Raw genomic sequence first — 25574 nt, 5'->3', positions numbered from 1 at the left:
TAGGAAAAGTTCAAAATTATCCGGAATTCTTAAATATCATTTTGATTTACTGACGAGGCTGCATTCAGTTGTGATGGCATTGTAAATTTTCGAAATATGCATGAATGGAACTTTGACATCCTATCTTCAAAAGTTGAAAGAAAACTTCAGCACCGATTTTCTTTAAATATATAGAACATAATCTTATAAGACCTACTCTCTTTAACGGATCGCTTAATGGGGACATGAATTTGAAATTTCTCCAAGAGGAACTACCGTCTTTGCTGGAAGACGACCTTTGCAGGGGAGACAAAACATGTTGTGAATGCAAGATAGCGCTCCACCGCATTTTACATTGGCTATATTTAAATCAAGTGTCGCTCACCAGACCTTAATCCGATGGACTTCTTTTTTTGGGGGCACTTGAAGTCTTTAGTGTATGAAACACCTATAACAGATGTCAATGATGATGATAATAAACGGTTGCGAAATCATTAGAAATAGATTAGGCGTATTTTTTCATGTTCGATAGCATTTTTTAAAATGTATAATGTAATGTTTAATAATGAAGGGTGGGCATTTTGAAAATGAATTTAATTTTCGATTATTATTAATTATTTTTTATTTTAGAAAATGGTAAATATATTTATGTTACTTAAATTAAATTGACTTGACTTATGCAATTTTTTCACTTTTTTAATTTGTAGCATAGTATTTTGAAAAATTTAGTGCTCGCAGCTTGCAGGATAATAATGCTGGCCTGCATTTTCACTTGCTTTTCCATAATAACGGGTGATTGAATAAGAGTTTCCACATTACAATCTGAAATATATTTGAAACGCCACTGTATTTGTTTATTATCATATGAAATTTCTAACCTCAAAACATAAACAAACACTGTTAATAATTATATACGATATACAATATACGACTGAACAACGTGTAAAAATTGTGCAAGCCTATTATGAAAATGGTCGATCAAGAAAAAATGCATTTCGGGCTCTACGTGAATTTTTCGGCGCCCAAAATCAACCTTCTGAGAGGACAATTTGGAGTGTGGTTCAAAATTTTGAGCAAACCGGATCTGTAACTAACCTCAAAGTCCTTCAACGTGCTCGTGCAGGTCGGTCAGATCAAAATACAGGCATTGTTCGCGAAAGTATAGCCGAAGATCCAAACACATCGATTCGTCATCGATCGCAGCAAGTTGGCCTTACGTATTCAATCACACAGCGAATTCTAACAATTTGAACAATAATCTACATCCATATAAAGTGCAAATAACTCAGGAGTTGAAACCTCGAGATCATCAACTGCGCCGCGTGTTTGCAGAATGGATACGAGAACAAGGGGTTCATTTTTCAATGAAAATCATCTTTAGCGTTGAGGCACATTTTCACGTTGGTGGCTTTGTAAACAAACACAATGCTCGTATTTGGGGATTAGAAAATCCAAGAGAGATTGTCCAAAAAGCAATGCATCCTCAAAAAGTGACTGTTTGGTGCGCATTTTGGTGCGGAGGGATAATTGGCCCTTTTTTTTGGAGGATAATGCGGAGAACGCGTTACGGTTGATGGTGTTTGCTATGGAAACATGATATCTGATTTTTTCTGGGAGCAGTTGGAAGGTATGGACATTTAAGATTTGTGGTTCCAACAGGATGGAGCCACTTGTCTCACATTCAGAGAAACGATGCAATTGCTGCGGGGCAACTTTCCTGGTCGGATTATCTCATGTAACGGCGACACCAATTGGCCGCCGCGATCATGTGATCTTACTCTCCTAGATGTTTTTTTGGGGGTATCTAAAAAGCAGAGTATATAGAAATAAACCAAACACTATTCCAGAGCTGAAACAGGAGATTAGACGCCAAAATAGCCGGCATAGAACCTAAATTGTGTCAAAAAGTAATAGGAAATTTTAATAAACGAATTACGTCATGCCACATGAGTCGCGGGGGTCATTTGAATGACATCATCTTTCATACCTAATTGTAATACGCTAATCTAAAATGGCAAATAAAAATGTTTGTATATTTTTATATTCTTCCGAGTTTTTTTTATTATTTAAATGTCGAATCCCTTATTGAATCACCCTTTAGAAACAGAAAGTAGAAGTGCGGGGTGTTCGGGCCAAGAATAAAAAAGTCAATTTCTGGCTAAACCATAACACTTATTGATTTAAAACAAGCGTATTAATTTTTAAGGAGTTGTGATTCTGCTTATGGTAATCTGTTCTATTTTGCAATATCAGTGTAAATAAATAAAATAGAAGGAAAATATTTTTTTTACATGAATACTACTATTATTTTACAACGTTGAATCTTTCCTCCAAGTTTCCGAACACCCTGTATAGTAAAAGGGTCGAAGTGATGTTGATATTTTAATTTTTGTCTGATTTTGTTGAAACAGATCGTCGTACAATTTCAATCATTCAGAATATGTTTTGTCCACTTTGTCAATACTGTTTAGGACTTATATTCGCATTACTTGGATGGGAATAATTATCAATAGTTCCTGGAAGTTATAATCCTCGATAAAATTCCAATAGGTCGGGGATTAAGTTCATTATCTGGAACACGTAATAGACAGATCCAAAGATAGGATTTGAACGTCTTTATCAGACGAGATTTGGTCCAAAACTAGTTCGTTTATCGTAACTAAAACCCGTTCACGCCACTTAATCACCGAATTACTAATCTATAAGTTGAGCCTTGCACGTCGGTATCAATAATATGTTCGGGAACTTTAAATTTTGCGAAAGTATTAGTTAAGCACGTAACACGGACGTGTGTTCGACTTCGCACAGCTTAAACTTTCCAAGTAAACACTTTTAGTTCCCTTTTGCCAACTAAAGTCGAAGGCATAGTTTGAATGGCCCGTACATATCCGAGTTAAATGTTGAATGTAATACCTTACAGCGGGTTAAGATCTAACATTGTAAAGGCTCCCGGTTAAACGTTGTCGGAGACCTTACAAGACACAAAGTTGAATCACAAAGGACCAGGCTTTAATACGGGATCCCTTTTCAAGCTCCTATTCTGACAATTTATGCAATCTGGAGGTCTTGGCCGTTTGACCCGCTCTCGCTGTTTGTTCTCTCTTGAGCGAGGTCGTTTTCGAGGTAAAAATCGTTTATCTTTTTAATCGGATAGTAATGATATATGCTTAGTACTACTTCCTAGAAGTATATTGCCTTAAATAGCTTTAATAACCGACTTCTTTTCTTAACTGTAAAATATTGAATTTCTCATCTTTTTTGAGAATTATTGTATTAATTTGTATTCTAGTTCAATAAAGTAAACAATTGTGTTTGTTTAACATCTGACAAGGTTTTTTTTATTGAGCGACACATTAGAACTTAAAAATAGTACAAAACTTGACTTTTAATAATTATTTTTAAATTTAACCATTATTCGCTTTGGTGCCAACATTTTGACACTGATTCAAAAGGATACAAATCGATATTAAAATTATAATTTGAGAAAGCCAGCCATTTTCCTTTTGATGTATATCGATGGGTGGTTGGGTCAGTTCAATTTGTAGTAGTTGCTCAACTTTCTATGAAAAAAATTGTAAATATTTTTCATTACAAATCTTATTTACGATATATTTGTCTTGGACACATTATTCATAAACTGCTTCGACCATAGTTTCTGAGAAATAGTATCAAGCAAAAAGAAATGCGAAATATATGTGGCTTGGCTGCGTGGGTGTTATGCCTTGATATATTCCTTCTTAAAGCCAGCACGACCGTTTCTCCAGGGGACGATCTACCCCAAATGTCATAAGTGATACAAGGTCTCCTTGAGGATGTGCCTTTGGAAAGACCTCTCCTTATGAAACAATATCATATCTGTTTCAGAACGGTGGGTTAGCATTCCAAAGTATAATTAACTAACTAATCCGTTAGAGGTTTTTTCATCTCCCGAGAGACTGTAGCCTCCGTACATGCCCTAGTGGATATTTAATATAAGATGTTTTTTGTCCTAGATGGACGCATTGTTTTTCTATCGTGCTCCTGCGGACCACTATGGAACTTTCGCAAAATCGATATAATTTTATTGTGCATGCACCCTGATTTTCACGTCTCGTCGAACTCACCGCAAACTTTGGTAAATACTAAATTTTATTCAAATAATAGCGATTTCCAATGATATTTTTTTAAACATCTTGCGCAACGGATGTTTTATATTACTGCTAATAATTCACTAACAAAAACGGCAATTTTTAGGATCTTTTAGATTTTTGCCCATAAACGACACACCCTGTATATAGTTCAAACAATGTACAAAATAGGGGTGATAACCTTTTATCTCCCACGTTTCCTGGTGCATACATTTTTTTAAAAGAGTAAACGGTTTTCGAGAAAACCCTTGTTTTTTGAAGCTGTGCAGTACGTCTTAACAGTAAATAACATCATCGCGTCTAGACTGAAGGTGAAAAATGGTGATTTTCACTTTGATCTTTTCAAATTATCTCGAATAGAGAATGTTATAGAGACGAAAACCGTAAATACAAAAATTGTAGCTCTTTATGCGTCTTACAATACCGTTTAGCCAATAATAACCAATTCGCCAAATTTTCTACAAATTTTGAATAACGGCAAATAATTTATGCTCGAAAAGAACAATTTTCAGGGTATTTTATATTTTTGTCTATAATTGAGAACTCTGTATATAATCGCAAAAGTGCTTGAAATAAAAGTCATGATACCGGATCTTCCACAGTTCCTGGATCAAGAATTTTGACGATCGGGTTAACAGTTTTCTAGAAAATAATTTCTTTCAGGAAACCAAAATAACCCAAAACATTTTTTCAAAAATTAAAAAAAAATACTTCGCGATACTTGATGGCGCCCAGTTTCAGCAGTTTAAATGTGAGTATAGACTTTTACCTCCGTGCCAAATCTGAAGTCGGTAGCTGCAAATTTAAGACTTTTGTTACATTGCTTAATATAGCGCAGATTATCTTTAATACCCTGTACAATAGAGGAAAATCTTAAATACAAAAGTTTTAGCCCTCCATATGCCAATGTAAAAATGACTGACAACTGAAGCACAGCCTTCTAGTTATCGTCAATTACCATCATAAGGGGACCGCAACTTTAAGTTTTTTGAGAATACCGGCCACATCCTACACATTTTTAAAAATTATAAAGAATAAAGACTCATGGAACTAACCCCTGCAAACGCGATGCAAAATTTATAGTGTTTTATAGTGATGACTAAAAAACAGTCGAAAATTGGGAAAAAAAGATGGACGCCAAGGTTTGATCGCAGATATTTTCAGTTGTTTTAGTTTTAGTAGTTTTGTGCAGCTCGACCAGTTCCAAAGGAGCAAAATTGGAACTGTTTATATCAAACCGTTAGGAAGTTATTGCCAAAAAGCTCCATGGACAGAGAACAGAGAATGGACAAACAGAGAAAAAAATCCACTCACATCATTTCTATACCTCTAGGACCAACCGTTACCGAGGTCTCGAGTTTAGTTAGGAGCACCCATACTTTCGAAAACAATCGATTTCATCGATTTTTCGAAAGTGTTCCATGGTTTTGTCTACATTGGCATCGGGAGTATACTTTTATACATTATTTATATTGACATTTACGATTCTTATAATACCACGTGTGCTTTCAGAGTAAAACACCTAATACTGAATTGCCATAACCTCTACAGTATCTGGCATAAGTTTATCCATGTTCAGTTACTTAAGTTTCTCATCGTGAATTTGATCTTTCCTTTGTCATTTTCTGTGTATTGCTCAATGAATTGATACAGCATATTTTTAAATGGCCGTAATGCTTATTATTATTATCTGCTATTCAGAAACGCCCCAAAAACATATGCAACAACGTGCTTATGAAAGCACCGATATCTTCTGGTCAAATAGTTTCCAATAAACATGCGATCGAAAACAAGGGACCGGGAAACCGTTAATAACAAATATTGTGATTGTCGCCGCAACAGTAACACTTTTATGTAGCAATTCAGCGGATATTATTGAACCGCCAATTTAAATTTATGATTATTACGAGTCGTGGCGAGAATTAAAAGGAAAGTTATGCCCTTCGGCTACGGCCTGTAAGCGATGGGGACGAATTTTAAACTATTCAGTCGACTTTCAATACCGTCCATTTAATATGCGGTATATTTGATCAACCTAGAAGCGCTGGAACTGAATGGGATGTTATATTATCAATTCGGTTCGCTCTGTTGTGAGGTATTTTTTATAACAACTGCAATTTTGAAATGGTGATTACAAAGTGGAGTGGTTAATTTTCGGTAAATTGGCGCTATTTCGCACAAAGCGCTTTGACGAACAATTTCGGCTTGTAACCTAATTTTACGTCGTGATACGACCCTTCATGCAGTAATTTACATAAATTTTATTGTTTTATTATCGAAAATAGATTCTTAACTGAAATGAGATTTCCGAATGTATATTAAAAATTAGGAATGTTCATAGGCCTACGATACTTCCGAAGTTAATTTTTATAGTGACTTGAAAACAGCAAACAAAAACTAATAATCTATACTTTGATCATAGAAAATATCTAAACTATTTTAGGTCTTAGTTGTTACGTTTTTTCGAACTGTGGTTTCTAGCATTTGGTCGTCGGCTAACTAGCTTATTAGTGGAGATCGGTACTACTCTTTTATCTGACAGCCTATCGCCTAGGAAAAGATGAATTATATTTCATATACAATTTCAATTAAGAAAATCGGTTTATAGTTCTTAATTTCATTTACTCTTGAACACAGGTGTAATTTGGGCGCTTTTCATATTCTCTGGGAATTGATTGTTTTTTATAGAATGTGTTAAATAACAAGGAAACTGCCCTGATAGTTTCGACAAGCATGTAGTAGAATTTAATGGATACAAAAATAAAATAAACAATGCATGAAAAAAACTATTTAAACAAAACTATGCTTTTCGGTGTGTTTGTTTACTTTCCTGTGTCCTGCCTCAGGAATTGGAAAACGAATGGGAATTTTTAATGCGCAGAGAAAGATTTATTAAAATGGTCGTGGAAGCCGCCGATGGCTTTCAATTCGAATTAAACATTCCAATGGCTCGCAATTACTTCAACGGACTAAAACAAATTTTCGCGAAGGAAATTGATTTCTCCTTTCTCTGCTTTTATCCCAATCTAATCTATATGGTATCTCGTAAATCAGTAGTTTTTTCCCTAGGACATCCGAATTTATTGCACTTCTTCTTTTTTATCCCCCTTCCCTAATAAAAAGACCAGTTAACATGGGTCCGGGGCAAATAAAAGAAAATTAGTTTTTTGTCCCCGATAATCAAATTAAAGTTCGGCGCCGCATTTCGAATTTTACCGGATTAAGAAAGTAAGAAATATTTTGTATTAAGTGTGCCGGTGTCCAATATCGCGGAAAATGTACACAAAGAAAGAGGGGAGAAAACCCACTCGGAAGAAATTGTTGCCTATGGGGTAGAAGGCGATTTCTTTAGAGCGCTGTTCGAAAACATTTTTTATACGAAAATCTTCTTTCATAAAGGAATATTGTACCGACTTGGAGCTCAATTACAAAGTGTGGTATGTCTGCCTTATGGAATTTTGCCTCCGCGTGTGCAATCGGCGTATTCTTATTTTATTTTATCAAATTGTGGGAGTTATTTTTAATCTATCTTTTTATCTAACTAATCAATAAACCGTGCTAAATGATCTTATTAGAGCTTATTAGAAGTATATGTAAATCGAAAAATTACTACTATTAAAAGTTGTAGCGACAGAATGTGACAGTCTCCGAAATTGTAGCCTACCGATCTTCGAAACTTAGTATTTTTACTGAAATATTCTGTCTATTATTTCATTTCATTCCATTCATCAAAAATGTTATATCTTGCACCTTAAGCAGATTTTAAAAAAAAATCAGGGGTGAGTCCTTGTTTGAGATATATATTTTGATATTAATTCATATTCCTACAAAATGGAACTGGAATATGGAAATTATAGTGTTACCAGTTCTAGTGTTACTACAACTAGTGGCCAGACAGTTACTGGGCACAAATTTCAAGGAGAGAATCGAGAAAGAGTTCCAAGAACTTGAAGAGTAAAGTTGTTTTAGCGCGGAAAGTGGTGTTTAGAAAATATTTTCACATTTTTTCCATCCAGCAAGTCATCGAAAAGAGAAAAACCCGAAAAGTACCCACTACCCACTCATCTAGTTTTCGATACGGTACCCTTAACAAAAATAAAACAAAAAAAAACGCCTGAGCAAAATATAAGTTCTCGAAAAAGTGCAGCAAAGATGAAAAATAAAATATCAGATCTCAAGGAGACTTACGCAGTGTTGCTGCTTGTCACCTATCCTATTTAAAATGCAAATGTTCGGTAATGTTGATACAGATTGGAAACTTAAGTTTGACAATCCCTTTGATCGCAGATGATCAGGTTATGGTTGCTAGTGAAGACTAATTTAAATTATTCAAAATTACACTAATGCAGATATGAATTTTATGTACGAGGTTCAAAAAACGGAAATTTCTTGGCAGCATAGATGTCTGTATTATATAGCAAGTTAGTCAGTTTAAGCACTCAATACTATAAACATTTTATTTTTGTTTCGCCTCATTAGTCTTGCTTATTTGTTGTGTTTTTGTTTGAGTTACATTGTTTAAAAAAAAATAAAAATATGTCATAACATGCTCTATCTATTTTCGTTTTTAAATACAAAAATGCATTTATTATTTATTAATTGTTGAGTACATTGGGACCTGCAATGGGTATTTCTACCCATTTAGTTTTCATAATTGGTTATCTAAGACACTTATATCATGCCATTCCATTCAACATGGATCATTTCATTAACTAAGACTAACAAAAACTGTAATGTTATATAGTGGGTGACAAAAAATTGCAACATTATAACTTTTACTCCGTAATTGGTAGAAATGTTAAACTAAGATGGTTTAGAATAAGCTAAACTAAATTTAAGCTTTTTATAAGACGGTATTCGGGATTTTACGGGTGCTTTATAAACAGATTAATGTTTTTTCAAACAAAATTTCTTCACGAAAACCTCATTAATTTAAAACCAGCAAAAAAAAAAACAAGGCGGAATTAAGATAAATAACCGGAGGTAAAATTTTTCTATACAATAAACGAAGGCTTTCGCTGGAGTGTATACTGATTTAATGAGCTCATTAACTTAAGTGTTAACTGTTAAATTGCTTTCAATATAATTTATAATGAATATCATGAACTGAATTAATAAATTACATCTCTTTCTTCTAACATTATCAATTTTTAATAGTGGTTATCATACAGCCAGTGTAAAATAATGGTTGTTCCGTGAAATATAGAGAAGTAAATGGGATTGATATGATCCGTAGTTTGACCCTAACATCCGACACCGAAGCTTTGTGCCATTCGTGTATGTACAAGTAAATAGCACCATTTAAGTCTAGTCAAGATAATTAATACCTAAATACTGAATGTGGTATAGCAGAATTTTACTTGGATGGCTCTAGAAATACATAAGTAGGTATCTAGGAATACCTCCTGCTAGTGAATTCAAACATTGTCAGTAGTTTCACCCCAACACCCGACACCAAAGTTTTGTGGTTTTCATTAATTTATAGGCAATTGTCGCCAGTTAGTAATAGTATATTATGCAACAAGTGTGGTCAACGGCATTTCAGTCAGGAGTTTATTCGGTACGAGCGGAGTAAATGATTAATAAACGACTTTTAAGTTTTTTTTTTGTTTGAGTAATTGTTTTGATTAATTTGGTTGGCTTGATTTGGCTTAGTTGTACTTACTTTGGGTGAATATAACGAAGAAAGTGATATTGATGTTTTGTTATACTAGAATATAGATTAGCCACTAGAATATACTTTCTTAACTTAGCACCTAGTGTAGGAAAATGAGATTTACTTTTGGGCTTATTTTCAGTGAAACGGACATACATTGCGAGTGAAATTACGTTCTTAATTGTTGTTCATTATTATGTTTCAAAAGTTCGTTGTCATTGTCAGTTGTTAGTCATTATGGTTCACGTAAGTCATGGGTGGGGTAAAAATATTTAAAAAAATGAAACGATATACGCTATATTTGCTCCCAAAAAAAGTTTCTGTTCTTTTGAAGTTTAAAAAGGGAGAATAAAGCGACAGATAGCTTTTTACAAAACTTCTGGATTCCTGCTGCGTCGGTTTTTGCTGAGTCGAACTTGTTGACGTTTCGCCAATCAGCAGCAGGGATATCAAAATATAGTACACATTTGAATGGGAGAATTTTCTAATTTATGAAGTGCTTTTTATTAGCATAAAATGTTCACTTGAATTTTTTGGTACTCGCAAATAATTGAAATTTAACGCTCCGATATTGAATAATGGCTCATCTATCCCGGTATAAAATGAAGTGGGCGCGTATGATGGAAAGATAATAATAGACAATAAACAATAACGCGGTATTCCTACATTGATGCCGACGTTAAACCGAAAGCACTAAAACTTTGCAGGCATTTACATAATACCGCTCGCGTTGAAAAGCGTATCGCAGTTTCGGACGTATTTTTGCCATTTATATTCACCACAATAAAACTAAAACCGTGTCATAGTCCTATCTGATTTAGTGCGGGTCCGGAGCGGGCGAGCGAAATGAAAATTTGTTCAATACCGATCGTATTCATACATTTCAATCAAAATAAATTTTGGCACATTCGGTGAACGGGCGTAGAGTGTGTGTGCGCGTCGCGTTCTGTGGCCGAATTCTCGTAAATTCAATTGAAAAGCCGCCATCGAAATGTAAAACGTGTACATTCGACTATACGGCGCCTGTCACTTTTATGCGAACGCCGTGACGTCCATGCCGATGGCTATCGAAAATATAGTTTTTCGATTCCCGGCCATATGCAAAACTTTACTGTATATAAGGTCCTACCCATCGGACACCTTTCAACTAGCTATACAGGGTGGTCCGTAATGAATGGGCCGAAAAGCAATCTTAGATTAAATTGGTGAAAATAATAATATTGAATTCTAGTAAAGCGTCGCTCATTATTGAGATACAGCATTAAAGTTCAGGTCCCGAAATTGTTATTTGAAGTATGAAATGAACACATGCACATTGACTTTAACCTTAACCTAAATAATAAATAATAAAACAACTTAAAATGGTTATAGCCTAGTAAAGCGTCGCTCATTAGTGAGATACAGCATTAAAGTTCAGGTCCCGAAATTGTTATTTGAAGTATGACATTAGAAAAATTGCATTAAGTCAGCCGCGCAGTAACTTAGATAAATACGTTTGCTTAAGGATGGTAGAGACAAAGTTTCAGTAGAAATACTAAAAGAATATCGAACTTCCATTGTAAACACAACGTTTCGGGTAGTTATCTACCCGTTTGCAAAAATATATTTTTTTAATATAAACACCCCTAGTAAACAATTTCATTTAACTTTGTCTGATATGGATGAACGAATGATGGTGAAATGGATTTCTTCTAGGCACTGGATGGATTACGACAAACTCGTACGGTATAAAGAAGACTTTTAATGCAATTTCATTTTAAGCTCTAAAAAAGGCAACAGGATGATTGGCGAAACGTCAGCAAGTTCGATTTATAAACAACCAACGCAGTAAGATTCCAGAAGATTTGTACATAGAACTTGTAATGCAGTAAACACAGACACATTAGGACAATTCAAATGTTCGGACTTGACAAGCACCAAATACTGAAGCAAACGTGGCATTCCGACCGATACAAACAAAATTTGTTTTAGTGACAATCTGCGTAATTAGAAATGACTTTTTTCTTTCAAACCAGATGATTTATTTGTCCGCCGAAAGTATTTGAAAAATATATTTCATTTCTATTTTAAATATTATAAAAAAAATGTCAAAACTGCTTTTTATTTGATAAATTCTGGATAAATAGACATTAATAACAACACGCAAAGTTCTCAATTCTCAAAATTCAATTTTTTTTGAATGATTATTTCTTTTTTCAATATTTTTCGTTAGGATATAGATATTAAGTTGACATTTACTAACACCTCCATATTCATTGCAGAGATAGAGCACAGAGCACTAAAACATAATAAATTTGTCTCAGCTTAAAAGCAATTCTAAGTAATTTTAATTAACTATGGCTTGACTGGAAAACCTGGTGTTTTATACAGTTATGTTAAATTGAACACTTAGCATTATAGTTACTTATTTTTTATTTGGAACTCGTTGGCCTATTTTTTATTAAAAAAAAGCCATGGAACCTGAATGATTGCAACAGACATTTTTTCTGATAAAATAGGAAAATCTGCAAAACCTATTTAATTTAGCGACTTTATGACAGGTTAACTGCCGAGTTACTGAAAATTATTTCAAATTTACGAGGTAGCTCCTGTGGGATCTTGGAAATGACTTGAACTAAGAGTCGTTACGTCGAGAATACGTATGTCTCAATTAGCTCATTAGAATCAATTATCGATATTCATGTCAAGATTAGGATATTGATATTGAGTCAACGTTACCAATTCAAATATTTTTTACCGAAATAACAATGACAGGAACAACGATTCGTAATCGATATTAATAAATATTCGAAACCTTTGTGTATCACGGACAGAAATCAAAGAAAGCGGCGCGTGTCGACAATATAAAATAAAGACAAAACATTCGAAAATAAGCGCTTCAGATGTGTGTAATATGAAAGGTGGATTGAAATATATTTATTTTAAATGTTTCCAATAAAAATTTTCTAACAGATTTTTTATGGTTTTCGATCAGATTGTCAAAATAAATATAAATTTGAACCTCTTTGTCAATAAGTTAAATCTCCAAAAATTTCCTCGAGAAGGAATTACCTGAGCCGAAACAAATTTGAAGTGCGCGCAGTGGAAGCAACTAATAAAACAAATTGCACATTATTAGAAATTCCGATGGCCTGTTTTAATTAAAACAAGTCTCCGTAGCATCCTGTTGCCAGAAGTGCGGCGACGGACGTTTACAGGACCGTAATGCAAGTTTAATTAGACAATTAATTTTCCAGGGGCAAAGAGGTGGGCAGAACAGAATGTCACAATTTGAAAGTAATTGCTTGAAGCTTTAATTAACATTAAATAGAAAGGCGCGGTGCTACTAATTTTGCAGAGGTCGATATCAAAATTGCTACTTACAAGTTGTAATGGACGTCGGCCATATTGGGTCGAAATTCTAGTGCCTTGCGGAATGCCCATTCCGCTTCTTCGGTGCGACGTTGACTGCTCAGGACACTCCCGAGGTTTCCATATGCTGCAAAATAAAAATTATCTAAGATTCGATTGATACCAATGTTGCAGTTTACAACACTGGTGCGATAAAAGACTAGTTAAAAATAATCCCGAAATCACTGCTCACTGAAAAACCATTTTATGGTCGTCTTATCAATTCCTATTACATCATTAATATCAAAACTTCCCCATCATCCCCAAACTCACCTCCATCGAGAAATAATCCTTCAAAATTAGAAGTTTTGTGCCTATTTATCACCTGATATTAAACAAAACTAAAAGAAAACTTACACGCTGAATATAAGTTTGGTCTTTTTGACATCAAATTTGAGACAAATTGCCATAAATTTATTTGAGATGACGAAACTGACATTAGATAATTGCTTATATAAAATAATTGCTTTTTATCCCTTCTTATACTTGCCCAATTATTTTTTGTGGCATATTAACGGATCACCGTTTTATTTAAAGCTACTACTGTAGAGCAGGAGGCGAGGGACTAACAGCTGTGGATGCCTGATGTACACAAATTTCCCAGATAGAGGTAACCCAACAATATACAGTTTTTACGACACAATCCGGTATTTAACTTTGCCAAATTATTATATCTTAGTAGGCTGCAAAAAAAAAAATTGAAGTCTTGCGTCAAATAGATTTTTATTGACAGCATTTTAAAAAAGACGTGTCCGAAAAAATGTCGCAATTAACGCAAATTGAGTATAGAGCATTCATAAAGTTTTTGACAAAAGAAGGGTTAGCATCTAAAATTAGTAAAGAAAGGCTGGATGGTGTGTACGGCCAAAGTTCTCCTTCGTAGTCTGTAATGAATGAATGTTCAAAACGTTTTCGAATGGTGCGGGAGTCCCATGAAGATGATTCAATAACTGGTCGACAAGTGAAGGTCATAACGGAAGATATTGTTGCGATTGTGGAAGAGGTGGTATTGAGTGATAGACGTTAAAAGGTTAAGGAACATCTCGGAAATTACTAAGCTTTCTGATACAAGTGTTCGTCGAATCCTGCATGATCATTTAGGTATGCATAAGGTTAGTGCAAGATGGGTTGTGTGTGGAGTATGCGCGGTCTTTCTTGGAACTCTGTGGGTCGGAACCGAAGCCGGTGATAGAAACTATTGTGATGAGAGATGAAACTGTGGTTCTCTATTATGACCCTCTATTGAAAAAAGAATCAATGTAGTGGCGTCGCAAGGGTGAAGCACCTCCAACAAAATTCAGAGTCTGCCAGTCAACAAAAAAAGTGATGGTCACGATCTTTTGGGATTGTGAAGCAATTCTTTTGATATATTTTAAAGAAACTAATACCACTGTCAATGGTAAATATTACCCAACATTATTACATAAATTGCGAGACTGCATACTCGTAAAACGTCAAGGAAAACTGACCAGAGGCGTGCGTCCTTTGCACGATAATGCACCTGTCCATACTGCTGGTGTTGCACAAGCTGCCATTTTACAGTGTGGGTTCCCACAGATAGATCATCCTCCCTATAGTACAGATATTGCCCCCAGCGACTATTATTTGTTTGCATATTTGAAAAAGTGGAGTTAAAAGAGTCTGCTTTAGCTCATTTTGCAGAAAAACCAAAAGAATATTTTTAAAGGGATTGAGTTGTCAATAAAGAGATGTAATAACTATATTGAAGTTAAGGGGGATTGTATCGAAATATAATAAAAAATTGTTAATCTACTTTGTTTCTTTCATATTCAGGACGGGAAATTTTGGCGCTGCCCTCGTATATACAAATACTCACAGCTGACGGATTTATATAGAGTTTGCTCGGTGAGATTCCTCGATTATTATTAGTCCATGCATTAAAAATTCTATTTTTAATTTAAATTTTTTATTACAAATGAAGGAATAAATTTAGCCACAAAACAATGTTAGAGTACTTATTAAAAAAAAAGTTATTCTACATGAAAATAATCACTATCGTCATTGGACTCATCCCCCACATTAATAATTAATTCTGGGGCTAGTCGACTTCTGTAAACATTTTCTTCTTCGATGACATGTTCTACACATTTTTTCCAACTAGAAGCAGATATTTTTTTTACTTTACCCCTAATTAGTTCAATTTCCTCAAAACTAAATTTGAGGTGTTGATTCATTTTAAACTGGGTTTCAGCCGTCCTCATATCAGTTCTCCCCAGAAACATTTAAAATTATAATTTTGGCAACAACCGACAAATGTGTCCATTTGCATTTGATGGAAGTTCATCATCAACGATAATTACGTTATCGACCACAATCTCAACTTATTTGGTAAAAATAAATTGTAATAAAATGTATATGGTACCTTAATAAAAATGGCACACATTAAAAATCAATTATCTACATAAGATTTTGTATTGCTTTCCTAGAAAAACATTTTCGTGTCATTATGTTAAACCCTTAAATTGGAAATCAGTCAAGCTTTCTAATGTGTTTTATATATAGGAGAGATTCACCTTTGTGATAGGCAAATTCAACTTGAAATCGAGCTACCTTAAGTAGGGACCGTTTTAATAAGATTTATAAAAACTACGCTAATATGAATTGATATAGCAGTTTAATCAAAGAAAAATTTCCCCATTCTTAAGATTCTTGTCGGCTAATATCATAAATACCGCCCTGGCTTGTGATACGCGTGCTGAAAAGAATGGTCCCTTCCACTTCACAACAGGCGGGTCTTAAACTCATTCCGAAGTCAAAACCATAAAAGGTTGTAAAAACCGGAAACTTTACCCGTGGATAGATTTCAGCAGATATTAGTAGGTTTGGGTGGATAATCAAATTGCTATGCCAGTTTCTTTAGTAATATAGTAGTAGTAGTTAGTAGTATTTCCTAATAGCAATTTTTGGATACATTCTCAAATTAACTTTAAACAAAAGTCCTCCTTCCAAAGTCCACTTTTGATATTAAATTAAAAATACACCACAGACGTATTGCATATTGTATATGAAGTAGGTCTATATAAAACAAGGAAGTTGTTACTTACTGGAACAATTGTTCGAGTTCTAGTTTTTTTTTTAATTTGGTACACAATAAATACGACACACTTTTGGTCAGCTGTTTACCCCTTCTGCGGTAAATAATGAATTTTGTAAAAACATATTGAATAAATTGATTTATCTCACCAGCGCTCACCGAAGATAATGGAAACTTTTTTGATATCAGCATAGTTTCACAAAGTTAACGTACCAACCATTTGCTCGTAAACTTGATGAAACTATTCAAACTATCGTAAATTTAGGATTAGAGTGGGGAACAACAAACTTCTGTCAGCAATGTTAGCTAGTTCTAAAACTGCTGTTACGTGTAACTCAGGTATGATAAATTCCATTAACAATATAACGAGAAACCGAATAGTTTCAAAGAGTAATCAACGAATATTTCGCGGAAATTTTAACATTTAGGGGTTCCCGAGCTGCATTCAAAATTCATTTCGCACAATGTGGGTTAGAATTGCTATTTTTTTTATTGCCCTAGATGTGGATACATGCATAAATTATTAAAATGTCAATTCAGATAAGGCAAATTGCAACAGTTTTTGTATTGCTTCCTTGATTCATTAAAGTTATTACTTCTTAGTTGCTTTTAAAGTCTAATTTAATCAAATAAATAATTTCAAACAAAATTTGAAATTGAAAAAATATAAATGAAATTGGGATTATTTTCACTTATAATTATTTTAAACCCGGTGGTTAAAAAATAATATTTTGCATTTTCTGGCAATACATGCATAGCAACCAATAATTTGCTGCTATTATAATGCCACTACCAATTAATATAAATACTAATAATAATAATGGGGTTGAACAAAAACTGTAATCATCGAGATGAACTGCTACAAGATCTGCAAATGTTGAATAGAGAATTATTCTGCTCTGAAGATAAGATCGCGTTCAAGACAAATGTGGACTGCTTGGACACAAACACTTAGTGAATGTAATCAGGAAAAAAATGTTCTTTGTGTGCGGGGATCGTCATAGGTTTCAGTGCAAGAAGTAAGAAAAAAGGTGTGTTTACTGTCTGCATAATAATAAAAAGTATAAAAGCCACAATAACTGTGACCATGACAGTTAAGATGAGAATGAATATCCTCTTCTAGCAAAAAACCACAGGTTTGTTGATAACTTGTTTGTTATTTATATTTTCTTTTTGTTTTTTTTTTAATGACTACTTATATTATTGACAAAACTATACAGGATAAAAAAGTATATAATAATAGGTTTAAATAATACTAGCGTTATTAATGTAGAAAACAACATGCTTTGCATATTGCGTTTAAATATTATAAATATTTTTTGAAATTATGGTTGCAACTCTGTTCATGTGTTAATACTGGATGAGTGCTTGAGTGCTGGAGCATTCAAAATCCTAACTTTTTTAATATTATAGGCCCCGACAGTCATTATAACTTATCGAAGCTCAATCAAAATAATAGAGTTTTTATTTTCAATAAATCAACCATAAATACTGTTAATATTAAGCTGTTAAACAGTTACATAATAATAAGTTGAATAACATATTAAAAGAAGAATTATGCTCTTAGAATAAATATTTTAGAATAACTATTTTTTAAATATATCACTGAACTGAACAAATTAATTATGACAAATTAAAAACTTTAATCTGAAAATTGTTAAAATGTATTACAAAATTATGGTGCAAAACACTACTCGCAATATTTTATTGATACTTTCTTATAATACATACACGAAGCCAAAGTAATTAAATTTGTTAAAAACAATATTAAGCTGCAAACGAGTTACGAATTCTCTGAGGGCAAATTTCATGTGTTTGATGATAATGGAGATTTGCTTACAGATGACCGTTTAAAATGAGCTTCGGTTCCTGAAGGTGAAATAACAATGCACATAAATTCGTTAAAAAATAATAGTTCCCAGGATTAGACAATACTTTTTACAAAACTTCTGGATTCCTCCTGAGTCGAACTTGCTGACGTTTGCCCAATCATCCTGGTGGCTTATTTAGAGCTTGACTGAAACTGAAACTGAAGCGAAACTTCATGAATTTCGATTCAGCAAAAACCGACGCAGGAGGAATCCAGAAGTTTGGTAAAAAGTATTACAGTAGCCTGTGGAAGTTTCTTTGGAAAATTAGGATTAGATAATATTTCAGCGACGCAGAGACACATAGTAACAAAATAAAACCTTTTGCATACATAATTAATATCATATTTAAAACAGGAAATATCCTCAATTAGTTTAAAACCTCTGTAGTAACGTCAGACTCAAAAACAGGCAATAAAAGAGAAATTACAAATTAATAACCAATTAGCCAATTAAATAACTTAAAATTTTGGAAAAACCTCTACAGGTGCGACTAATTACTTTTCCGGACATATGTGTTATTGTTCATGAAAAACAATTTGAATATATTAAGAACTAGTGATGCTGTTTTTCATCTTGTTTCTGAAGAACGATTGCAATATTTTTGCTGAACTTGTTGTTTACGTATAGGATCACGTCTTTGAAGCTTAAATGATAGGACTCAACCTCGGACCCAACAACAATAGAACATTAACAATAGAACTAAGAATTCCTTAAGGAACCACATCCTGGGACCACTTATTTTTATAATATTTCTTAAATTTCTTAATTACACAGGTTAAACACATATTAGTTATCACTAAATTTAAAAGAGAAAAATAATACAGAATTGATACTAATACCTAAGAATTGACATTTATTTAATAGTAAAAATTGCTTATCATTTTATAGAGGACATTGGTCAAATTTGTGATAATCTATGGCAAATTAGTATGGAGTGTAGCTTGCAAAATTACTATTGAGCGAATAAATACTCCTCAAAACTCTATGCTTATAGGAATCTAAAAAAATCCCATACCACACCTCTCATCATTGTTGTATTCAGAAAATATCCTTGCTGTTTATGACATTAAGTTTTTGTGACTGAAATTTTTCCAAGCAGCTCATTTCGGTTCGATTGCTTTGTTAAATTTGCTTGGATGCTTGAAAACTTACATTATATAGGGAACTTCAAGAATTTGTTTCATTTTAGAAACCGAAAATCCGCAACCCCCTGAATGTGCAGAATTAATTATTTGCAAGAAACTACGAAAGGATTTCGCAAAAGTTCGTCCTGGTAAGAGCAGGATTAGAACGAACGCTTGAACGTTAAAAAGGCCATGTCATAATTTATTTGGATCTTTATAAAAGGCTGGAACAGCCCTTTCGTGAAAACTTTAATTTCTGAGAACGAAAACATGTCTGCTGAAGTCGGGATGATAAATTGCGCTAAAATTAAAACTAAATATGATACGCGGCATGCGATGCTATTCGCTAAATTGGTACAAATCGTTTTGTAAACGGGATTTGTTGAAAAGTTAACGACGGAATTGTTTGGCGCTGATCGTCATTTATAATTATACGAATCACAGATCGATTTTTAAAATTATAAAGATATAAGAGAAACTGTTTTATTTTCCATGTCCCAGTAAAATTTTATAATAAATAAACTCATTAGTAATATTCAGCAAAACTGCTTCTCAAATGAGACGCGGACTTGTTCAAAGATTCTGTATAACGTACCTCTCCTATTGGCAAGAAAATTAAACGAGAAATTCATTTCCCGACAACTTTTTAAAAAACCCTGGTGAATTGTTTCCACAAACTCGCTTGCAGCCATTTCGCAATATTAAACGCGTAAGTATGAGCGCATAGCAGAGGGCGGAGAAACTGTTGCTTTTGACAGCCACGAGATGGATGAAACTTTCCCTCTTTGGGACTTCTATACGTTATGACTAAACTTACAGCCTCGCTGTCTATTCACAGAAACACGCAATAAATACACGGCAACGTCGCGTAATAAATAGGTGAAGAAATGCGAAACGCCGGAGGGAGTTTGGCTGCCGAAAGTTTCAGTCGATTTGCCATTTCGTTACTTTTTTTGTGGAAAAGAGTGAGAGTCGATTTGAAAAGGCATCTCTCTGTTTTTTTTTTTTTTGAACTTGCACACAACTTTTTTAAGTCATAATATTGGACTTGTATCTAATTTTGGCGATTTTTTAAAAATATGATTCTTTAAAAATTGGTCTACGATTTCTCTGTGTGGTTATAGTTTTTATATTATTGTGTACCACTGTAACAGCGAAGTTTTTTCCTTACAATTCATTTGGCCACGGCAGGCAATTTTAGATAGGTTTTGATTTTTTTTTATGACGTCACAATACCCAAGGTACTCGGTGGGAATCGAACCTAAGTAAACAATTTAAGCAGATAATGATTCTTATTTTTGTCTAAGGAACCACAATGCAGTTTCCTTAACATAATTCCATCAAGGAAGGTTAATTGACGTTTTCAGTGCTTCGACTATCTAGCAAGCATTGCTTCTGATCATCTTTACCGCCTCTGTCATATAATAATAATTTAACAGTAGTTGAAGAGCATTTTTATTTCAAATAATATTAAACAAGGTACTGATATTAAGAAATTTATAAAAAGAAAAAGAAAACCAGAAAATCTGTGACACAATCGCTAAAAGTTTGAGGGTGAACGAAATTGCAAAATTGACGAAGATATATTATTGGCCTTGAAAATGCAGAATTTACAATTTCCAGAATGAGTCATAAAAAATTCAAGACCTAAAAGGTAAAAAAAATTATTCCAGAAACCATGGAGGGCAGGCAGCTGTTATGGTAAGACCAAGACAGCAATAGCCCGAATAAATGTTGAGCTGGAGACTTTTGAGTTAGCCAGAGAGGTCAAACAACACATTTTCGTTTGTATTTATACTCCTAGAGTTGTTTTATTTAAAAAAGGGAGTAAATATTGGAATTGTTTGTAAGATAACCCTAGGGTTAATTAGGACCGTGCCAAAAATGTGAGAGTGAGCACATCCGTGCTGTGGGGACAAACTAAATGTGCGTGTTGTCATGCACGTGGCCGAAGTTATTTAGTGGAAACCTTCATTAAATTGATTGGATAGATAATTGACCGACGTCAAGCAATAGCGGGTCCAACAGCTTTTGTCGGTAACATTTTAACGGGCAAAAGGGGATAATAGAGATCGCCGGTATTGGCAGAATCATGAAATGGAAAATTAACAATTTCACGCATTCGGACCGAACCGGGTTATTACTACTGGAAAGTTCACGCGAATACAATCATTTAACACAGAACATGCCGAACATTGAAAAAGCAAAAAATTTTAAAAATAGGCTTGTTCTAGTACCATTTTCACAGGCTCTAACCTGTAAAAATTTAGTGGGCACACGGAAGGGAGAGAAAGAGAAAGGGCAGAGGGATAGACACACCCCGTCGTTTGTTATTTTCGGTTTTACTCTAATATGAAACTCGCTGTTGGTATTTTCATTTATGACAAAGTGAAATTGCAGGTAGTTTATAAAAAAAAGGTTCTTGTTTTACAAACATTTTCGGCGGACATTCGTTTTCACTATCCAGACGTCAAAGTTAAAACAATAAACAAGAATTTTTTAACTAAATCTCTAAATCCAAAATACTTGAACCAGTTTCCTTAGACCTTTCCAGCGCGCACTATTATTTTAGCGCACACAAAACAGTGAAATAAAATTGAACAAAAATATGTCCCTTCTTATGCGGAAGTTCGAGTTTCTGAAATTCAGACGATAACAAGGTATCGAATAAGAACCAATTTTCCCTTAGTTATGAGTTACTATTAAATTATAGTAGGATTCGGTGAAATCTATATTCGAAAATAAATTTTAAGGGGAAATTGTTAAGATAATAAGTCTATAACGATATAATTGAAGACCTATTAAGTAAAATTGGAAATACATAATGTATTAAAAAAAACGCGTCGTGCTACTCTATTGGCGAAAAAACATTATACCCACAGTAATGAAGTAAAAAGAAGCATAGAGACAATAACCAATGTTGCAGGAAAATTTTGCGTTTTGTCAATAGTTTATTTTTCGCGTATTTCTGCTGATAATCTTATTTTGATGTTTTTCTTCTTTTGTTTCTTTTTGAACCAACCACTTAAAGGCATATCTTTTAAATGTTATTAAATTGAATCAAACGTATACAGCTTGTTACGCATTACTAATTTTAACCGGAAATTCAAAATTACCCTGCTGCACACTTCGTGCTCCAAATTCGCTATAGTTAAAAACAGTTTTTTCCAGCACGTCAATGAAGCCCATTTATCCTTCAAAGGTGAATATTAATCTCTATACCGCCCCGTTAAATTGCGGCTAAAATTAGTTTTTAAACAACTATACAACTCCAACCGCTCGAAGTTTCGCCGTTGTATTGTTCGGGGCGTTCTTGGAATTTTTGATGTTTAAATAATATAACGATTTACAGGTTATTGTGGTGTCCTAAGTTTTACGAGCAAGGTCACCACTAGAGGCACCGTAAGGTTTAACAAAAATTGTGATCTCAGGGGATCTAACTCAATAGTTAACAGCTTCAGCATAACACATTTAAAATTACGAGTGGGAGCGGTTATTTACGATCCGTTGTCAAGAGCATCATTTTTCCGAAAAATATTTTTATTTTATAATACTCATAACATATTTTTATTTCTTCATTGAGTAAAAAATTATTCTAACTTAATGAAGGTATTAACAAAAGATAAAATTCCAAAAGAAGATAAATAAATAAAAAAAACAAAAAAATTGAAAAAATTGTTAACTCGAGGTAAAAATAATTAATAACGGGTATTTCAATTTCCAAAAATAATGCAAAATAATTTTGCTATATTGACCTTCATACTATGTTTAAAAATTATCTGAACCGTTCAAATATTTTTGTAGATCAGCTTTAAACAAATTTGCACAATGCACTTCAATAAGTTGCAGAGTTGTAGTTGTTAATTTCTAAAATTATATCGGTTTTTATATCTGGTGATCTCAAGCCGCCTACCTGTAAATCTATCTGTTAGTTTAAGTAGGACTTAGTTTCTGAGATATTTACAGTTTTGTTTTTATAAAGAACTAAGTTGGTTTGAAAAGAATAAAATACCTACATGGGAAAAAACTTGTCTAATTAGTTTTCACTAAACTTGTTCATGTAGGAGGAAGTGTATATATCCTTTTTTAATATTTTAGAAAAAATATAGGATATTAACCATTAATTATTCCATATTGCGGGTATTGTTAGAAAATAGCAATACTTAAACATTTCAAAAATAGTTTAAAAAACGATTTTTCGGGTGCCCCTTGTACTGAGAAAGTCTTGTCAAGTAGGTGTTTCGGGACACAAGTTTATCACCCAAAGTAACGTCGTTATTCTTTTATAATCTGAATTAAGCGGAACTTTGTTTGCAGAGTCCGTTGTAGCCTTAGCCATGTTTGAATCCATTTAGCTTTGAAATACTAAATGCCAATCAGGACAAACCCCAAAATACGTGTATAGCTATGATTGCTTTAGGTTAGCTTCGTTGCTATCACTATCCCTTCAGGTTACAGCCTACCTTATGTTTTCAACTTTTTTTTTTTGGGTAAAAATTTCGCGATATACTCACCTTTGGGAGGGTTGATCGGGATTGCGCTCCTATATAGTGACTCTTCGTTGTACCAGTCTTTGTTTCTCACCACAGTTTTCGCACTGAAACCCACCAAAACCGTAAACAAAAACACGCAAAGCAGTGCTCGGTACTGGCGTCTCCTCCACACCGTCCCGCTAATCAGTCCCACTAACAAACAAAGTCCCGCACTAGGTATATACAGCACTCTCTCCGCGACGACGAATCCGACGTAAAACAACGCATTCGTCGCGGGTAAAAACGGAAGGATCAAAATGGCGACCGCGAACAAAACGATGGACGTATGCGACCGGTGGAACCTACGTCTTCTGTTGTTTCTGGACGACATTTCCGTGAACACGCAGACGCACAGGTTGGAATGATTTTGCGTGCTGTTGTTGTTGTTGGTAGTACGACAGTTCTGGGAGTGCACGTCGGGGTTCCTGGTGTGGCACACGTCGCAAGAGCTTCTCTCATTTTCGATCCTTTCGCGAAATGACTCCTTGGGCAATAAGTCTTCGCGACGTTTAATATTTACAGTTTTAGCACACATTAACACTACGTTCAATAAAGCGAAATAGAAACAAAAGCTCGCGAAATTTCTCGGGTCGCTCAGTTGGGTCACCCTCGTGACGGCGTCCATGCCCCAATCGAAACTTAACGTGTTGGGGAATATAAGCAGCCAGAAATTAAATACCGGCAAATACGTAAAAGTTAGGGTTCGGGTTAGCAAACTGTGCTCCCGCGCTGTAGGATTATCGGCCGTCGAGAAGTGGGGGGTTCTGGTCTGGAGCCGCGTCATCAGAATTAGCGACAACGCTATAGAGAGGACGACTAAACTCCTGGCCTGTTTCTGAAACAGAGGAAATTAAACAATTAGGGTCGTGGTACTTTCGGTCGGTTGCGTTCGATAATGGTTACGCTTGACAGCGAATTTACGTCTCGGCTAAAATATGCCGGGTATATAAGATCGCCCGCTGGAAGTTCCTGGCGAGTAGAGTAACGGATTTTAGGGAATCATTACGAATCTAATGGTCTTTTTCATAGACCCAACTGAAAAGATAATTAAATTTTTTAAATACCTTCCGAATAACAAAACAACTTTAATGTGTCAGTCTTAACGAAAAAACGTGCTTATCGATTCAAATTCGCTAAACGCGGTCTCATTGGCTATGACGTCACCTTCCTTCGAACTAGCAGCCCTGCAAGTTAGCCTATTGAATATTGTTTTTCGACTAGCAATTTTTTAGTGACACTTCCTCTATAATCTACTATTTGCAGTGTATTTTTTTTTAATTTACAGTACCCGCGTCAATGAAGGGGCCTCCCTTTTATTTTTTGTACCCGTCTATGTGGCACAGTGTAATTTGGGATGCACGTATATAATTAAAATATCATTTTTTTGTGTGTCAAAATGACAGCAAGGCGCCATTTTAAATACTTGTTTTTAATGTTCCAAAAAAATAATCTACGATTTTATTAAACCTTGTGCATTTTGACAATATTAAAGTCTGTTAATAAACTCATTCCTAACATTATGCAAAGTTTCTGAGGGAATTATACTCCAAACATTTTGAACTCTGTCTTTCAGATCAACTAAATTTGGTTTTGTAACATAAATTTTACTTTTTAGACATCCCAAAAAAGAAGTAATTTAACATGACGCAACCTTACAATAATTATTATTATTTGTATTATATTGAAATTAAAAATGCGTTTATTTAATTTTGTGTCTTGTGCCTTTTTGTCTCACATAATCATTCTCTTACCTTTTAAAAAAACTACTTAAATTGGCGCCCTGTAGTCATTTTGACTTTTAGAGATATTGTTTTTATGTCAAAAATGCTAAATGCTAAAT

The 25574-nt window shown here is 34.1% G+C and overlaps 1 protein-coding gene across 1 annotated transcript in view; it reads right to left on the bottom strand.

Annotated features, from left to right (window-relative positions):
• Window positions 1-25574, bottom strand: part of LOC132704423 (protein O-mannosyl-transferase TMTC2) — a 420838-nt gene that overhangs the window by 276900 nt on the left and 118364 nt on the right. The window contains exons 3-4 of the mRNA XM_060674416.1: window positions 23717-24569; window positions 13126-13240 (exon numbers count right to left, since the gene is read on the bottom strand). Of these exons, the coding sequence (XP_060530399.1) occupies window positions 13126-13240; window positions 23717-24569 (968 nt within the window). The remainder of the gene's footprint in view (window positions 1-13125; window positions 13241-23716; window positions 24570-25574) is intronic.

The sequence above is a fragment of the Cylas formicarius genome, unplaced genomic scaffold, assembly GCF_029955315.1.
Source record: "Cylas formicarius isolate icCylForm1 unplaced genomic scaffold, icCylForm1.1 PGA_scaffold_7__23_contigs__length_41026272, whole genome shotgun sequence".
Lineage (NCBI taxonomy): Eukaryota > Metazoa > Arthropoda > Insecta > Coleoptera > Brentidae > Cylas > Cylas formicarius.
The sequence above is the reverse complement of the archived record's forward strand: the minus strand, read 5'-3'. Positions and strand labels throughout refer to the sequence as shown.